The 13,357-nt window shown below is 45.4% G+C and overlaps 6 protein-coding genes across 6 annotated transcripts, besides 18 other annotated features; all 6 read right to left on the bottom strand.

The window, feature by feature from the left end:
* Tc00.1047053508027.129 (hydroxymethylglutaryl-CoA lyase, putative) lies at nucleotides 1–406 on the bottom strand (the record flags this gene model as incomplete). The annotated part of the gene is made up of 1 exon (XM_808211.1): nucleotides 1–406. A coding segment is annotated over one exon (406 nt), but the record flags the coding sequence as incomplete, so codon positions are not given.
* Nucleotides 1–8,531: a sequence feature (heterozygous, non-Esmeraldo-like haplotype).
* Nucleotides 518–588: a sequence feature (T-rich).
* Nucleotides 683–709: a microsatellite.
* Nucleotides 1,092–1,128: a microsatellite.
* Nucleotides 1,551–1,570: a microsatellite.
* Nucleotides 1,971–2,021: a microsatellite.
* Nucleotides 1,978–2,052: a microsatellite.
* On the bottom strand, nucleotides 2,357–4,474 carry Tc00.1047053508027.120 (hypothetical protein, conserved; the record flags this gene model as incomplete). Its single annotated transcript, XM_808209.1, has 1 exon — nucleotides 2,357–4,474. One exon carries the CDS (start codon nucleotides 4,472–4,474, stop codon nucleotides 2,357–2,359), a length of 2,118 nt encoding a protein of 705 aa, XP_813302.1.
* Nucleotides 4,507–4,596: a sequence feature (GA-rich).
* Nucleotides 5,045–5,068: a microsatellite.
* On the bottom strand, nucleotides 5,104–5,799 carry Tc00.1047053508027.110 (pyroglutamyl-peptidase I (PGP), putative; the record flags this gene model as incomplete). The annotated part of the gene is made up of 1 exon (XM_808208.1): nucleotides 5,104–5,799. The coding sequence occupies one exon, from the start codon at nucleotides 5,797–5,799 to the stop codon at nucleotides 5,104–5,106; it is 696 nt and encodes a 231-aa protein (XP_813301.1).
* Nucleotides 5,893–5,918: a microsatellite.
* Nucleotides 6,504–6,537: a repeat region.
* Tc00.1047053508027.100 (uncharacterized protein) lies at nucleotides 6,541–9,066 on the bottom strand (the record flags this gene model as incomplete). The annotated part of the gene is made up of 1 exon (XM_808207.1): nucleotides 6,541–9,066. One exon carries the CDS (start codon nucleotides 9,064–9,066, stop codon nucleotides 6,541–6,543), a length of 2,526 nt encoding a protein of 841 aa, XP_813300.1.
* Nucleotides 8,532–9,477: a sequence feature (areas merged during assembly that could not be assigned to a particular haplotype. This can correspond to areas where the two haplotypes were merged or to regions with more than two copies in the genome that were merged during assembly.).
* Nucleotides 9,176–9,200: a sequence feature (AT_rich).
* Nucleotides 9,478–13,357: part of a sequence feature (heterozygous, non-Esmeraldo-like haplotype) that runs on past the window's edge.
* Tc00.1047053508027.94 (hypothetical protein, conserved) lies at nucleotides 10,095–10,382 on the bottom strand (the record flags this gene model as incomplete). Its single annotated transcript, XM_808210.1, has 1 exon — nucleotides 10,095–10,382. One exon carries the CDS (start codon nucleotides 10,380–10,382, stop codon nucleotides 10,095–10,097), a length of 288 nt encoding a protein of 95 aa, XP_813303.1.
* Nucleotides 10,422–10,524: a sequence feature (T-rich).
* Nucleotides 10,570–10,626: a microsatellite.
* Nucleotides 10,877–10,911: a microsatellite.
* Tc00.1047053508027.90 (hypothetical protein, conserved) lies at nucleotides 11,066–12,637 on the bottom strand (the record flags this gene model as incomplete). Its single annotated transcript, XM_808206.1, has 1 exon — nucleotides 11,066–12,637. One exon carries the CDS (start codon nucleotides 12,635–12,637, stop codon nucleotides 11,066–11,068), a length of 1,572 nt encoding a protein of 523 aa, XP_813299.1.
* Nucleotides 13,221–13,262: a sequence feature (GA-rich).

The following is a 13,357-nucleotide window of genomic DNA, read 5'->3' as shown; positions in this document are numbered from 1 at the left end:
TTTCCGTGAGTTCGTTAAGGGCCTCCGCAATGCTCTTTTTTGTGTTAAGTTGTTGAAATCGTTCGGAGCAGGAAAGTGGGAATCCAATGGTGCTTACAATGGGTGTTTCAAGCGCGCGCTTAAGCCCTGAGTGGGATGCAACCACAACTGAGAGTTTCGGGGCGTCCTCACCAGTTAGAAGTGCATGATTGCAGCCAGCCAGCACCTCCGCACTGTCTCGCATCTGCGGCACGGCCCGCGGGGAAACGAACGAGGCACAATCAATTGAATAAAAACCACACTTTAAGAGAGCATTCAAATAGAGAATTTTTTGCGCCGTCGGAATAAAGTGAGAAAGTCCCTGCATTGCGTCGCGAGGGCACTCCACCAGGCGAATAGGCGCCAAGAAAAACCGCGAGGAGAACATCACAAATATCTCCCCACCCTTTTTTTTTCCGTTTAATTTCGCCTCGTTGACCGCCCCTTCACTTTCGTCAGTTATAAGTAGGGGGAGTGGGCAGGGGCCACAAGTAACCTCAAGAATACAAACAAACAATAGCAAAAAGGAAAGGAAAAAAACTTTGGAGAAAAAAAAAAAAAAAAAAGAAAGTGGGAGTACTCTTTTAATCCGCTTGAGACTTTGACGGCAAATATGCTTAACGACTTTATGAGCGCCTTCTCGCCCCACGTATGATGCCCGTGAATATATATATGTATATATATATATATAGGTGCGTATATTGCCTCGACCCCCCTCACCTCTACTCAGGCTGCGGGTGAAATATATGTATATTGCAGGCAAGAGAGAAAAATATATATATGTATTATATGTATACAACCCTTTTGTGTAACGCTATTCTTGTCGCCCTTTTGTTTCCTCGATTTTCTTCCTTCGTGTGTTTTGGTGTTTCCCGCACCAACACACACACACACACGCGGCAATTGCACCCCCTATTTTTTTCTTTCCCTTGTTGTTTTTCCTTCTGGCAGCTAAGAGATAAACACAGTCGTGCTGGTTGATTTCTTAGCTGCACGTGCAACCTAAAAACGTGCGCCAATTGCCACGCACTCTCTCCCTTTGCACGTACATGTCAGCGGGGATAAAGAGAAGAAAAAAGAAAAACAAAAACAGAAACAAAAAAAAAGACAGTGAATATACGCTTGTATGAGGCCCTGGCGCCTTCTTCCTACAAGGACAAGGTGCAACAAGAGAAAGAGTTTATTCAGTGCACCCAGCACTCCACACAGTTCATAGAGGATTTCTCCCACACCCAGACACACACACGCCAGCCAACAAACACATTCAAAAAAACATATACCGTAAACACAGAGATCGTTGGAGGCTCAGAAAGCGGCAACCCTCAAAAGAGCCACGCAGCCGTCGGAATCCCCCTCGTGAAGGGCAGCACCGGAGGATAGGGTGGGAAATCAGGAAAAACAAAAACACAAACACAAACGGCGCTCTCGCTACCTTCCAACGCGGTATATTTGAAAATAAAAATAAATTCACAATGAAGAAGCCAAGGTATGTATATATTTATATATCCAAAGCCTCTCTCTCTCTCCCACGCTTTTTTTTTTTTTTTTTTTTGTATAAAATGTCATTTAAAAACAAACAAACAAGGTAATACTTTATATTAGCCTTAAAAAGAGGAAAAACAATGTATTTATCATGCAGCCATATAAATATGGACAAGTTGATCATTACGCATATCTGTGTTAGCATGCGGTATTTTTTTTTTTTTTTTCTCTTTTAACTATTCACAGCAATGCAGAATTTCCAACGCCACGTTCTCACTCCCTCATTACATGAAGTGGCACGCATCGTCCGCGATTCATATTCACCAACCAAATTCAATTTTCACACGGACACAAAAAAGCCCACATAATCATAAAAATATGGATACATACATGTAAGGTGAAACATCACAGTAGGGCAAAACACATGCAAAGAACACATGTCTTTAGCGCCTCACGACGTTTGGGTCCGGCACACACACAAACACACAAACAAAGAAACAATAAATAAATAAATAAAAAAAGTGGTGTAGAAATAGACGAGAGTAAATAAATTTACATGATTTCCTTCCTTCCTTTCCACTGTTTTCCTCCCTCTCTTGATGCCCCCTTTCGGTTGCCCGCGTGCCCCCTTCGACGTGGAAACGCTGCCGCTTTTGGCCCCTCCTCCCTTCGTATCCGCCCAGCACGCGTCAACTTTCGTTTTTTTTCCCCTCGCATTTCGTGTCGCTGCGTTTTCCGAAAGAAAAGGAAGTAATAAAAAAAACAACAACAAGGACAAATAAACACTCGTACACAACATCAAAGAAAAATTATTCCCCCCTCTCCCTCCTTCTTCTCTGACCCCCCCCCCACGGTGTTAATTACAGGAATAAAGCTCCAAGTTGTTTTCCGCACCCTCGTTCAGATGCCGGTGACGCATAAAGAGTGCATAGGCCTCTTCGTCGTGAATTAACATGCCCTCCTCCGTTTTTTCCGCGAGAACAGGAGGCAATTCACCCTTCGTAAGGTCCGCAAACACGTTGTTATTGAAAAGCGTGGCGCTGTCCACCAATTCAATGTAACGTTCAAAATTCTCCGCGAAGAGACGAAACGAGCGCAGTTGCATTGGAATGGGTACACCCCTTCCTGTTGAAAACCAACGAAGAATTCCACGGGGGATGGCAATTTCTGGTTCCACTGTAATGGCAAGAAAACGGACTTCATAGGGATTAGCCAACGGTCTGGATCGCGGCTCAAGAGGCTTGAAGTACTCCTCAATGGCTCCATTCTCCTTATACCCAACACCTTGTTGATACAAGGTCGTGTGTGCATTGCGGACCATGCTCATGACTTGCTCAATGAAGGGACGCCACATCATGGTGCTATCAAAGACGATGTTGCGACCCTGATTGATCGCCCTCACCAAAAGTTTTTCCGCGGCACGGGTACTGCTTTCGTGCATCGTCTTTGCACCTTCGGACCACGGGGTCATGGCAACTTTAAAGTCATCCGCGTTCACCAGCACGATGTCAGCTTTATTTTTTTCCCACCACAGACTGCGTGACAACGCCGTCGCCGCAGTACTTTTGCCAGCTGCCATGCCACCGCCCATAAAAATAAATACCGGCGCTTCTCCTTCAACCAACCTGCAGTGTTCCACTGAACTACATTGCAATTGACGCAGCATCACTATTGCTGACACCATTTCACGGCATTTCCTAAATTTCTGACCCTCACGAAGAACCTTAATACGACTCACACAATCCTCATCATCCTTCGTGCGCGGCCGGCTCAATCCCTTGTTGTTGATCCACTCCACAAGCGCGGGAATGGTTATAACAGCATTTGCGGGGTAAAAACGGTAGTCTCCTTTCCCAATGATAGTGGAAATTTCTTCCTCATTGGTACAAAATCCATGCAATGTGGAAGAGGGACTTCCCGGGTCTGAAGGCACACCATACAAAGCTTCGGATATTGAAGGCCCTGAATTACGTAATACAGCCATGCGAAACGCGTTATTATTTGTACTTTTATCACTCCGAACGGAGAGGCTGGATATTATTTCCATAGAATTGTTTTCTGACGGAGGACGCCCCTCCTTGCCCAATGAATGATTGGGATCGCCCCTTTCCAGGGGTGGCACGTAGATGATGGTTGGAAACCATGATATGTTAAACATGTTTGCAAGCTCCGGCTCCGCGACAACGTGAACAACAGAAACAGTTGGTACGGGATCCAATAGCTCTTTTTTTAGAATATCCTCAAATATATGAAGAGCTTCGCAGCTCTTTGCAGAAAATCTCGCGTGAAATACAAGTACAAGACCATTAGGCGATTTTTGCAGACGTTCTGAGATGTTCCCAATGGTTGTGAAAGTAAGCCTATGAAAATTCAAAGAACCCCCTTTCGTTTCACCGTCTGGTTGACCGCCGGGGGCTTTTGTTGTGAAGCCAAAAATATGTTCACTGCTGCACGGTGATAGACGTTCTGGAAAAATGGAAAAGGATTCATCCTCATCCGACACATCCTCCTCTGGATCTGTCGACATGCACATGGGGAGTATATTCTGTCTAACATACACCTCATACTCCTTGTTGATATTAATCACATCCTCCGTACGATGCCAATTCCAAGAAAAGTACATTGGTACAAGTGTATTCACAAGCCTGAGAAAGTGTTCCACGCACTCGTCTGGGTCGCACAGTTTGGGGCCAGGCGGAAGGTTGCTGAAACCATCATTGGAGCTGAGGGATTTGATAGGAGGGCTTTGAAACTCCTGTGCACGTCGCCGTATCCGAGCCACCAGCGTGGCCCTATCCCTTGAGAAGCGGATTGCCCATTTGTGACAGAGGCTCCGCAGCAACTCCGGATCCGAGCGGGTTAAAAAAAGCATGGTACAACACGCAGCCAATCTTGATACAAACATATCTGGCGGATGTTCTAACGCCATAAGAACATATTCAATAAATGGCAGCCACGGTGGTGGTCGAAACATCCACACTTTTACGTCAAATTATTTAAATTTCCCTTCTTCTTCTGTTGTTGTTGTTGTTGTTATTTTCCCTTTTTTCTTTTTCTTCTTCCTGCGCTTTTGTGCCTCCGTCCTCCGCTTCCTCTCAAGGCCCGGAGAAGAAAGTGTCTCCTCTTGCTTTTGTAGGGATGGTGGCAATGATGGGAGGAGCACTGCAAACAAAAACATAAGAAGCAACCAGTGATCGTGACAACAGCACCATAAAACAACATCAGCCATACAAGTAATGGCATGAGAAAATAAAATGAGTGCTCGCAATAAACACTAAACACAAAAGCAACTCGTTTAAAACAATAATAAACAAATAAATAAAGATCCTCCATCCATAAAAGCCAAAAGAGACCACCGGGATCATATACACCCATCCATCCATCCCTCCGGAAACAAAAAGATATAAAACTAGTCGTGCAGCCTCACATTATGGGCCGCGAATCTTCAAACAGGAACAATCGATGAGACACCCACACCCACAAACATGCACCCATCAAGACGGTGAAAACTACGACCCAATTCACGAAGCCTTTACACACACACAAAAAAAAAAAAAAAAAAAAAAAAGGATCCGTAGGAGAAAAAAAACACTCTCGCCGTTATTATACTATATCTTTATTACGCACAATTCGCACAAGCCCTGATACGAGTGAAAGAACCTGCGCAGTTTGTTCCTCCAGACTGGGGTTATTGCATGTGAAAGGGTTGGCGACATGAACAAAAACAGCAAAAACACGTCCCCTCCATTTCTTTTGCAACTTCAAGCTTCGATACAGGGTGTAATTGCAGTAATACCGTCCAGCGTCATGGGATATAATCCAATGCGGCTGCTGGCGGTCACCTTCCCTACGGCCCCTCTTTGATATCGCGGCATTAAGTTCCTCTATGAGTTCTGCTGTTGCTTTCGACTCGTCACACCCATCGTGGACAAGCATGCTTTCCAAACACACATCCATGGGAATTGATTCATCAATGGGAGAACCCTCAAGTTCGTTGTAGCCGCACACTTCCAACCGCATTTTCCCCTCCTCCTCACGACTGTGGAGCCCAATATGAAGAAGCAGAACACATCCGTCAGGGTTGTCTTCCATGTGTTTTGCAAGAGCACCTTCAAGGCCGCCAAAGTACGCAGACACCGCCTCTAGACCGACCTCAAGTTTCTCATAATGCACTTGAAGTTCACTGTCTTCCATCATTTTCTTCGAAACAGATTCTCCGATCATGGCGCTTGGATTCACCGTAATGGATTTGAAAGGACCGAAGCCGGTCATGTAAAGCTGCAAATTTGAACGTCGCATTTTTGTTTTCTTTGCAAGTGAAAATAATAAAGGAAAAAAAGGTGGGGAAAAAAAAAAAAAAGGAGAAATCTACCGTTTTAAACGGTTTATGGGAACAACAACAACAACAACAACAACAAACTCCACCAGTACGCTCGATAGGAAGACACGATATGTGTCTCCATGCAAAACAAAGAAATAAAAGTTAACAGGATTCCTCTATTTCTCTTTTTTGTGATGTGCGCCGCACTCGTCTGGGAAGGGCAACGGCCATCGTCTCTGTTTATCTGAAGGAGGGAGGCTGAACTCACACAAAAGATGACACACGGGACATTGCCAATGATATCCCCGCAAATATGGAGGAACAAATACACAAAAACACACAAATGAGGAGAAGACCCAATACAACAAAACACAAATGCAAATGAGATTAAAACAGACATCATCGTGCAGAGAACTGGCAACAAATAAATCCTTGTTTACACTACGGGCACGACTGTTGCGTGAGAGAATGCCTCTAGCCCGGGAAAAACAAAGAGCATGGGATGCACCCGTTTCCCCCTAAAAATTTATCGTCAATAATCAATAATCACACAAAAATACATAAAGAAAGAAAACGATAAAACGCAAAAAGAAGGCCCGAGGGTGAAGTAGATCTGAAAAGAATGGGGCAGAGTCTAACAATATACGCTCTCCAAAGCGGAATAAAAAATGTTTTGTCTTTCAAAAAGAAAAAAAAAAAAAAAGAGAGAGAGAGAGCTGTCACACCAACCAGTTGTTGCCTGATTTGCAGAATTTGCCAGGATCTTCACCCAACAAAATGGCTTCGCGTGTGTCACGGCACGGCACGGCTGCAATTTGAGAAATTCGTCCGTCCTTAGATGGACCCCACTTGTCACGCCCTGTGATATCCACCTTATTCCCGGCGGGCGTGACCTGCCCATTCACACGTATTCTCTCACCGCTAAATCGAAGCACACGTACAGTGGGTTCCACCGCACCACGAGGTTTTCTTGGCGGAGGAGAGGCTTCCAAAAGGTTGCATGGGCTATTTTCCTCTTGAGTGCTGTGTTTCGGGCCCCATGAGACAGGAGTAGTGACGGTGGCAGGCGACCCCATTTTCTGCCCGCCCACCAAAGAAACATCCATCGTGTCTTCTGCAGAGCTTTTATAAGATTGCAAAGACCTCAACCCATAATTTTCACGATTTTGGCCGCGTAAAAGATGAGAAAAAATCAACTGAGAAAAGCCACGACAACCCGCAGGGGGTGGAGGTGAACCCACATGTTTGCCTCCCACACTCATTTTCTTCTCATTTCCCAGCCTTTGCCTGCCGTATGGAACCTGCAGATCTTCGCAGGTGTTCATTGGAGTTTGCAAACCCTCATAAAACCAAAACGCCTTCCCTTTTATTTCAATTTGTTCCACCGTAATGATATCCTGTCGTTCCTTCTCTTCAAACTCGGGAAGAAGCTCAATTGACTTCTGAACAAGGCGCTCTTTATACGCTTCCTTGGCTTTCAAACGGATAATATGTTGTTGCTTCCAGCCATCCATCCGCTGAATAAGTCCTCGACAGACCTCCTCCTCATGCAAAAGGGAGGCTACTTCGGCTTCAACTCTTTTTCGCAGGTCCATAATTGCCGCACAGATCCGCAGGGTAAACCGGTCACGATCACCGAGTAAAGTGCAAAAGGGATAAAGAGAAAACACCTTCCCCTCATCGTATACCGCAGGCAGAGGAAATTTCACAGTTTCCAAGATCAACACAAGACATGCAAAGTTGGCACTGATGCATTCTGCGATCATCGGCTCTTTAAGCTCCTCACTCTCTTGTGCGGCATCGAATTTTTTTCCCGAGGCCATCCCAGCCTTTACAATAACCCAGCGCTTTTCATCCTTCTCATCGCCACCATTTTCGTTAAATAACAAACAAGGAATACCAAAAAGAATCTCTAACGCACTAACACGAGCTTCGCCTAAGCGATTAACAGCATACCGACGATACGCTGACAGGGGCAACGAGAGATGCCTCAACCACTCCTCTGGTTTCTCCGCCTTGCTATGAACTTCACTGCCCTCCTTTCCGTCATCATCTCGAAACTCACTTGTGCCAGGTGGAACACCGTTACCGGGTCCCTCATTCACATTGCCCAAATGAACCATCGCAGATTGAGTGCCGGAAGCATCAAAAGGTGGCTCCGGCCCAAGTTTTTTAATAAGAGCCTTAATAATATTAGATTCAGAGCCCTTGTATTTCGCCAAAAGATACGGAACACTATCGACTCGCTCAGGTGCATATTTTGTAAAGAGTCGCGTGAGTCGTGTGTGATAGTCTGTAGCTGGTTCGATGGGTGCATCTGAATCGAAAGCGGGATCTGGTTCTGGTCCATACCTTTCTACAAGGATACGGAACATTGACTCCTCATCCCCATTGTATCGTCGGAGAATGGTATCCACATCAGCAAGTCTTTCCCTGGCATAAAACTCGTAGAAACGAATGAGTCGTTGTCGGTAAGTTGGTTTACTCAGTTCATTACCCGGTGAAGGCGCCGGTGGTTCTGGGCCGAGTTTATGCACAAGGGCTGCAAAGAGAGCTTCGGTGCGTCCATCGTACTTTTTAAGCATCACATCCACGGAGGAGGCCTTGCGTGGCACGTAGTGTTCAATAAAACGTAACAGACGGCTTCTCGGTGATTGAATGTCTGGTGGTAGCGGTTCCGGGCCATAACGCGCTACACATCCCGCAAGCATCTCCTCCTCGCGACCGGCGTACTTCTCCATCATTTGATCCAAAATTGCCAACTTCCCCGGAGCGTGCTCCATAAGAATCCGCGCCAAACGCCATCGGAAATCATGTACATTGTACGGCACGAGACTCATGCTGGAGGTGGTGCGGCTGAGGTCACTTTGCGTGTCAGAAATCTTCTCCACACTTCTCGAGTCCTCATCACCGCAAGAAATGGCCGGCTCTGGTCCATATTTTTCAACCAGAGCGGAAAAAAGTTCCTCTTCACGCCCTGCACATCTGGCTAACGTTGCATCCACGGTTACTAGCTTGCCTGGGGCGTATTTGGTGTAAAAGCAAACGAGGCGCTCACGATAACTATTACCTCCTTTCGTGTGGTTGAGAGCTTCACTCGGCTCCGGCCCAAATTTTCTCACGAGGCTCTGCAGCACCTCCTCCTCTCGACCGCTGTACTTCTGGAGAATGCCGGCAACAAGTGGCCGCTTCTCGGGAGCGTAGACCGCAAACAAATTGTCCAGCCGCTCATAATACGTCGGCATGGCAACACCTCTCACGTGCACACAATAAGCAAAGAGACAACAAAAAAGGCTACCACCAAAGCAACAATAATAACCAAAAACGCACAGAAACGTTGCCAATTGATCTACCAATAATAATAATATTATATATATATGTACAATGCACGCTTTTTCGATATCCGTGACGACAGCTTTCGCCGATAAATAAAAACTAAGCCAAAAATGATAATTTAAAAAAAACTATCCTTTCTGTTTATTCTCTCCTCCCCTTCCCTCGCTTTTTTTTTTTTTTTTTTGGCAGTCAAAAGAAAGCAGAAGAAATACACAAAGGAGGTATGAGAGAGTTTAAGGAGAACATCACACAGTATACAGCCTGAAAATAACATCAAACATTTTTATTAACAAAACCAATCAAATTCTTTTTCCCAAAAGGAAACGTGGCGAGCTGCATGCAACACACACACACACTGGGCCAAAGGGGGATCCAATGGGACGAGGCAACGAGGGCGGCATTGCTGTCATGCCCCAAGTTTCCCTGGCAATCCAGCGGCAGTGAGCAGCGTTTCTTCTGTAGGAGAGCAATGAAGTGAGAAGGGAAGGGGCACTGGCGGCAGTCAGTGGATTAAACATGTCGACCGAGTAAGTTCCGAATATGAACAAATTTCAAAAGCAATTCCCATCATGTGCCGGCGCAAATGTAAATTTAACAAATCGGAAGAGAGGGAGGGAAACGCGGAGGAAAATGTCGCCTTCGTTTCACTCTCATTCGTCGCTCCGTTGAACTCCTAACTTGTCCCTAAACTGTGCGGAGGAAAACAAGCCAAAAATGAAGGGCGTGCAGAACAAACTCGCAAGTTAAAAGTCACTCTTTTCTCCACAGCAGCAAACAAATAAAAAATAAAAAAACTCTTCCTGCCATTCATAGACACACAAAATAAATAGAAAAAGCCACTATTTCTTTTCTGCTCCTCTTGACTAACAATTTCTTTCTTCTTCTTGCATGTTCGCGGTTCCTCCACATTCGCATTCCCTCCGCCAGCCCCCAACTCTCAGTTCTTAAATGGCGACCACGGCTCATCTTTGAAAAACTTCGCCTGCTCATAAAAGTACGTCTGCCAAATCCACGTTCCCACCGTTGAGCTCACGCAGAAGAAGCAAAGAAGCTTCAGCCACATCCATTCCGGGTCTGTGCGACCAGCACCAATGCATTCTGCCAGCGTGTCGGGATGACCTTCGGCGCCTGCTCGACCGGAGTAGTACATCGGCGTATTGCGCCGTCCCCTGAAGAAAAAACGGGATGGCCGTGGCAGCCGCATGGCACCTGTTGGCCGATACATTTCCTCTCTTTCCCTTGCGTGTGTTCCCCGCACTGTGACAAAGTCAAAAGAAATATATCAGTCCGAGTAAAAGTGAATGGATAGAAAAACAAAAGAAAAAAAATATATAAGGGCAATAAAATAATAATAATAATAAAAATGACGTCAATGCAAAAAACCTCTTCTTTTTGTTTTTCTTTTTCAACTTTTGCCGTCGTCGTTTTTGTTGTTGTTGTTTATGATGATGATGTTGTTTTTGTTGTTGCCCCTCCACTTCCTCTTGGTAGCAGCCGCTGTGAGTGAGGACGGAGCGCCTGGCATACATGCAAGTATAAGAGACGCGTCAAGGACAACAACAAAAAAGGGATGGAACAAAGAGCAGCAAACATTTCAAGCCACCGCACAGGCGAGAAACAACATCTCAAAAACAGCACAAAAGAATACAAACATGCAGCATGCGTAGGCGCTGACGATGTTGCTGACGCGATATGCGCCACAACACGAACAACAAATTGTTTTTATTTTCTCTTTTTTTTTTTTTTTTTCCTTTCCGTTGGTGTGAACACACAAACACAACAAGGTTAAGCAAACTATGGCACATACACAGAGACACAAACAGAAAGAAATAATAATAAAAGGCACCGCAAGGAAACACAAGAAAACAAAAAATATAAATAAATAAACAACAACACTAGACCCTCAACCTACATGGTTGCACAACACTTTACACATTTCCCATTCTTTTCCTTCCTCGGCAACGGTGTTTGTTCAAATTGTTTGTGCCTATTTGTATCGCTCACCACTGATGTCTGCAGTAATTCGGACGGGATCAGCTGCGGAATAGTCTCTTCCGGATTTGTGACGGCGGCTGAAGAATCATTCGGCTGAAAAGAAGATTGAACGGAGTTCCTTGTCGTGATGAGGGGTTTCTGATAGGCACCAAAATCCATCGTGTACGCCTCCACACCTGTCGCTATCACCGGAATAAAAGAGGGGGTATAAACAATCCGAGCCGATGTATCCAGGCCAAGCTGCTTTTGATCATTCAGGCCACAAACATATACGCGACCATCTTCACATGCAAACATACTACCCGCCGGTCCCGCCGCGATTCCTACACATTTGCTTGGCAATGAAATTGGAGTAAAATACAACATCGTATCTACGGACTTTCCCAGTCCCAGCTGACCATTTTCGTTGCTGCCTGCAGCATAAACAACTCCACTACTCGTGAGGGCTAACGAATGCGCATCCCCTGCTGCAACCATCACAAAGAAGTGATGGCAAAGAGACTTTTGAAGATACGGCTTGCGACGTGCATTCTGCTGTTGCCCATTACCTAATTGGCCCTTTTTATTTCTTCCCAGCGTGTACAAATGGCCGTTTTGATCGATAATTAGACAAAACCCCATTCCACACGACACACGAGAAACCGGCGTTCGACTTAATGCCATAACTCGACGTGGGGTCCCAAGCGTTCGTTTAGACGCAAGCGTTTTGTAAAGCACAGAGTCTATTCCAACCATGTAATAATCTTCCCCGTATCCCAAATCCAAAAAACGTACATGACGAGAAGGTATAACAGACTTCACGGGGTTTGACAAAATGGAGAGTGGCCGCACAACAAATGCCCGCGTCACACATGCAAGACGTGTTCCGTGCCCCACTATCAAAAGTGCCTTCTCTGCAACAGTTGACAAGCTTTCGGCCTTTCCAAGAGGCCCTGCCGTCCACTTTCCGTTTTCCAATGACAAGACACTTAAGCCACCTGACACCCACACCTCTCCTTGATCAGTCAAAATGGCAAAAAATTCATCGGTGGCAACACAGCCTCGGCAAAGGAGTTGTTTTGGCACCTTCACGCCATCACCAGCCCCAAATGTTATAAGTTGTTTCGTAGTTCTATCCACAACGCAGCTCGTTCGCCAACTCATCGACATGGCGGGAATGTTGTACTGCAGTGAATAGAGAGGAACTGCAAACATCATGATCTGCTGCAGGACGCGTAGGACTAATGAGGAAACCTTTTTACCCGAAGCGTTTGATTTTGGAAGATGTATGACTTTATTATCTTCAAATGGCTCCTTCCTGACAAATTTGCTGGGGAAGGAAAAAATGGCGGAGTCTTCACGGCCAATTTCATTTTCATCTACCTCTATACCAGAGTCAAGAACAATCTGCCGGGCGTGAAGCATCGGGAGCATGGCGGTGAATATGGCATCTCCCCCGCTGTGCTTGCGCCGCGCCTCCATCCAAAACTCCGCATCCCGAATCATTTCAAACCACAAGAATACAGGAAAAATAAAAGAAAAAAAATTTAGCTCAAAGATGATTCTGTTTATATTAATATTAAAGGCAAAAAAAAAAAAAAAAAAGACGCTACAAGGGTATTCCTCCCGCCGTTCTTCCGTGTGTGGTTTGTTTCTGTTTCCTCCCCTTTTTCCTCGTTCCTCCCCCGTTCCACTTGTTTTCCTCCTAAAGACTGTAGCCACCTTTCCAGTGTCACATGATGAGCGACACCAGCAAAGAGGAGAGAAAAGCAGCAAAACTCACTCCAAGCAAGAGGCGGAAAGAGACACACACAGAGAAAGAGAGAGAAAAGAAATTCCACTGTGGTGCAGGCCATTAAAACCGTTCCATGGAGACACACAGGCGTATACACGTGTACATGCGCATATGTATCTTATACATAGTATTACACTAATGATCCTCACTCAAGCGGAATCAGAAATCCAACAAAAACAAAAAACAAGCGGACAAAAAAAAAAAAAAAAGTAACGTCGCCAAAAAAACTCATTCAGTAAAATCAAAAAACATTGTATTCTGTACATTGCTCCAGGTGTGTTTATTCTACAACCCCTCTTTTCCTCTCTCTCTCTCCCTCTCTCTTTTTTTTTTTCTTTTTTCTTTTAGGCCTCTTGCGCCTCCACATAGCCCCATCTCACAATTCAGGGAGCCAAACACCACAGGAGCAGTCACCCCCTACTCCACGCGTT

The sequence above is a fragment of the Trypanosoma cruzi genome, genomic scaffold (assembly GCF_000209065.1).
Source record: "Trypanosoma cruzi strain CL Brener 1047053516613 genomic scaffold, whole genome shotgun sequence".
Taxonomy (NCBI): Eukaryota; Euglenozoa; class Kinetoplastea; order Trypanosomatida; family Trypanosomatidae; genus Trypanosoma; species Trypanosoma cruzi.
Note: the sequence above shows the minus strand (reverse complement) of the source record. Positions and strands in the feature narration are given on the sequence as shown.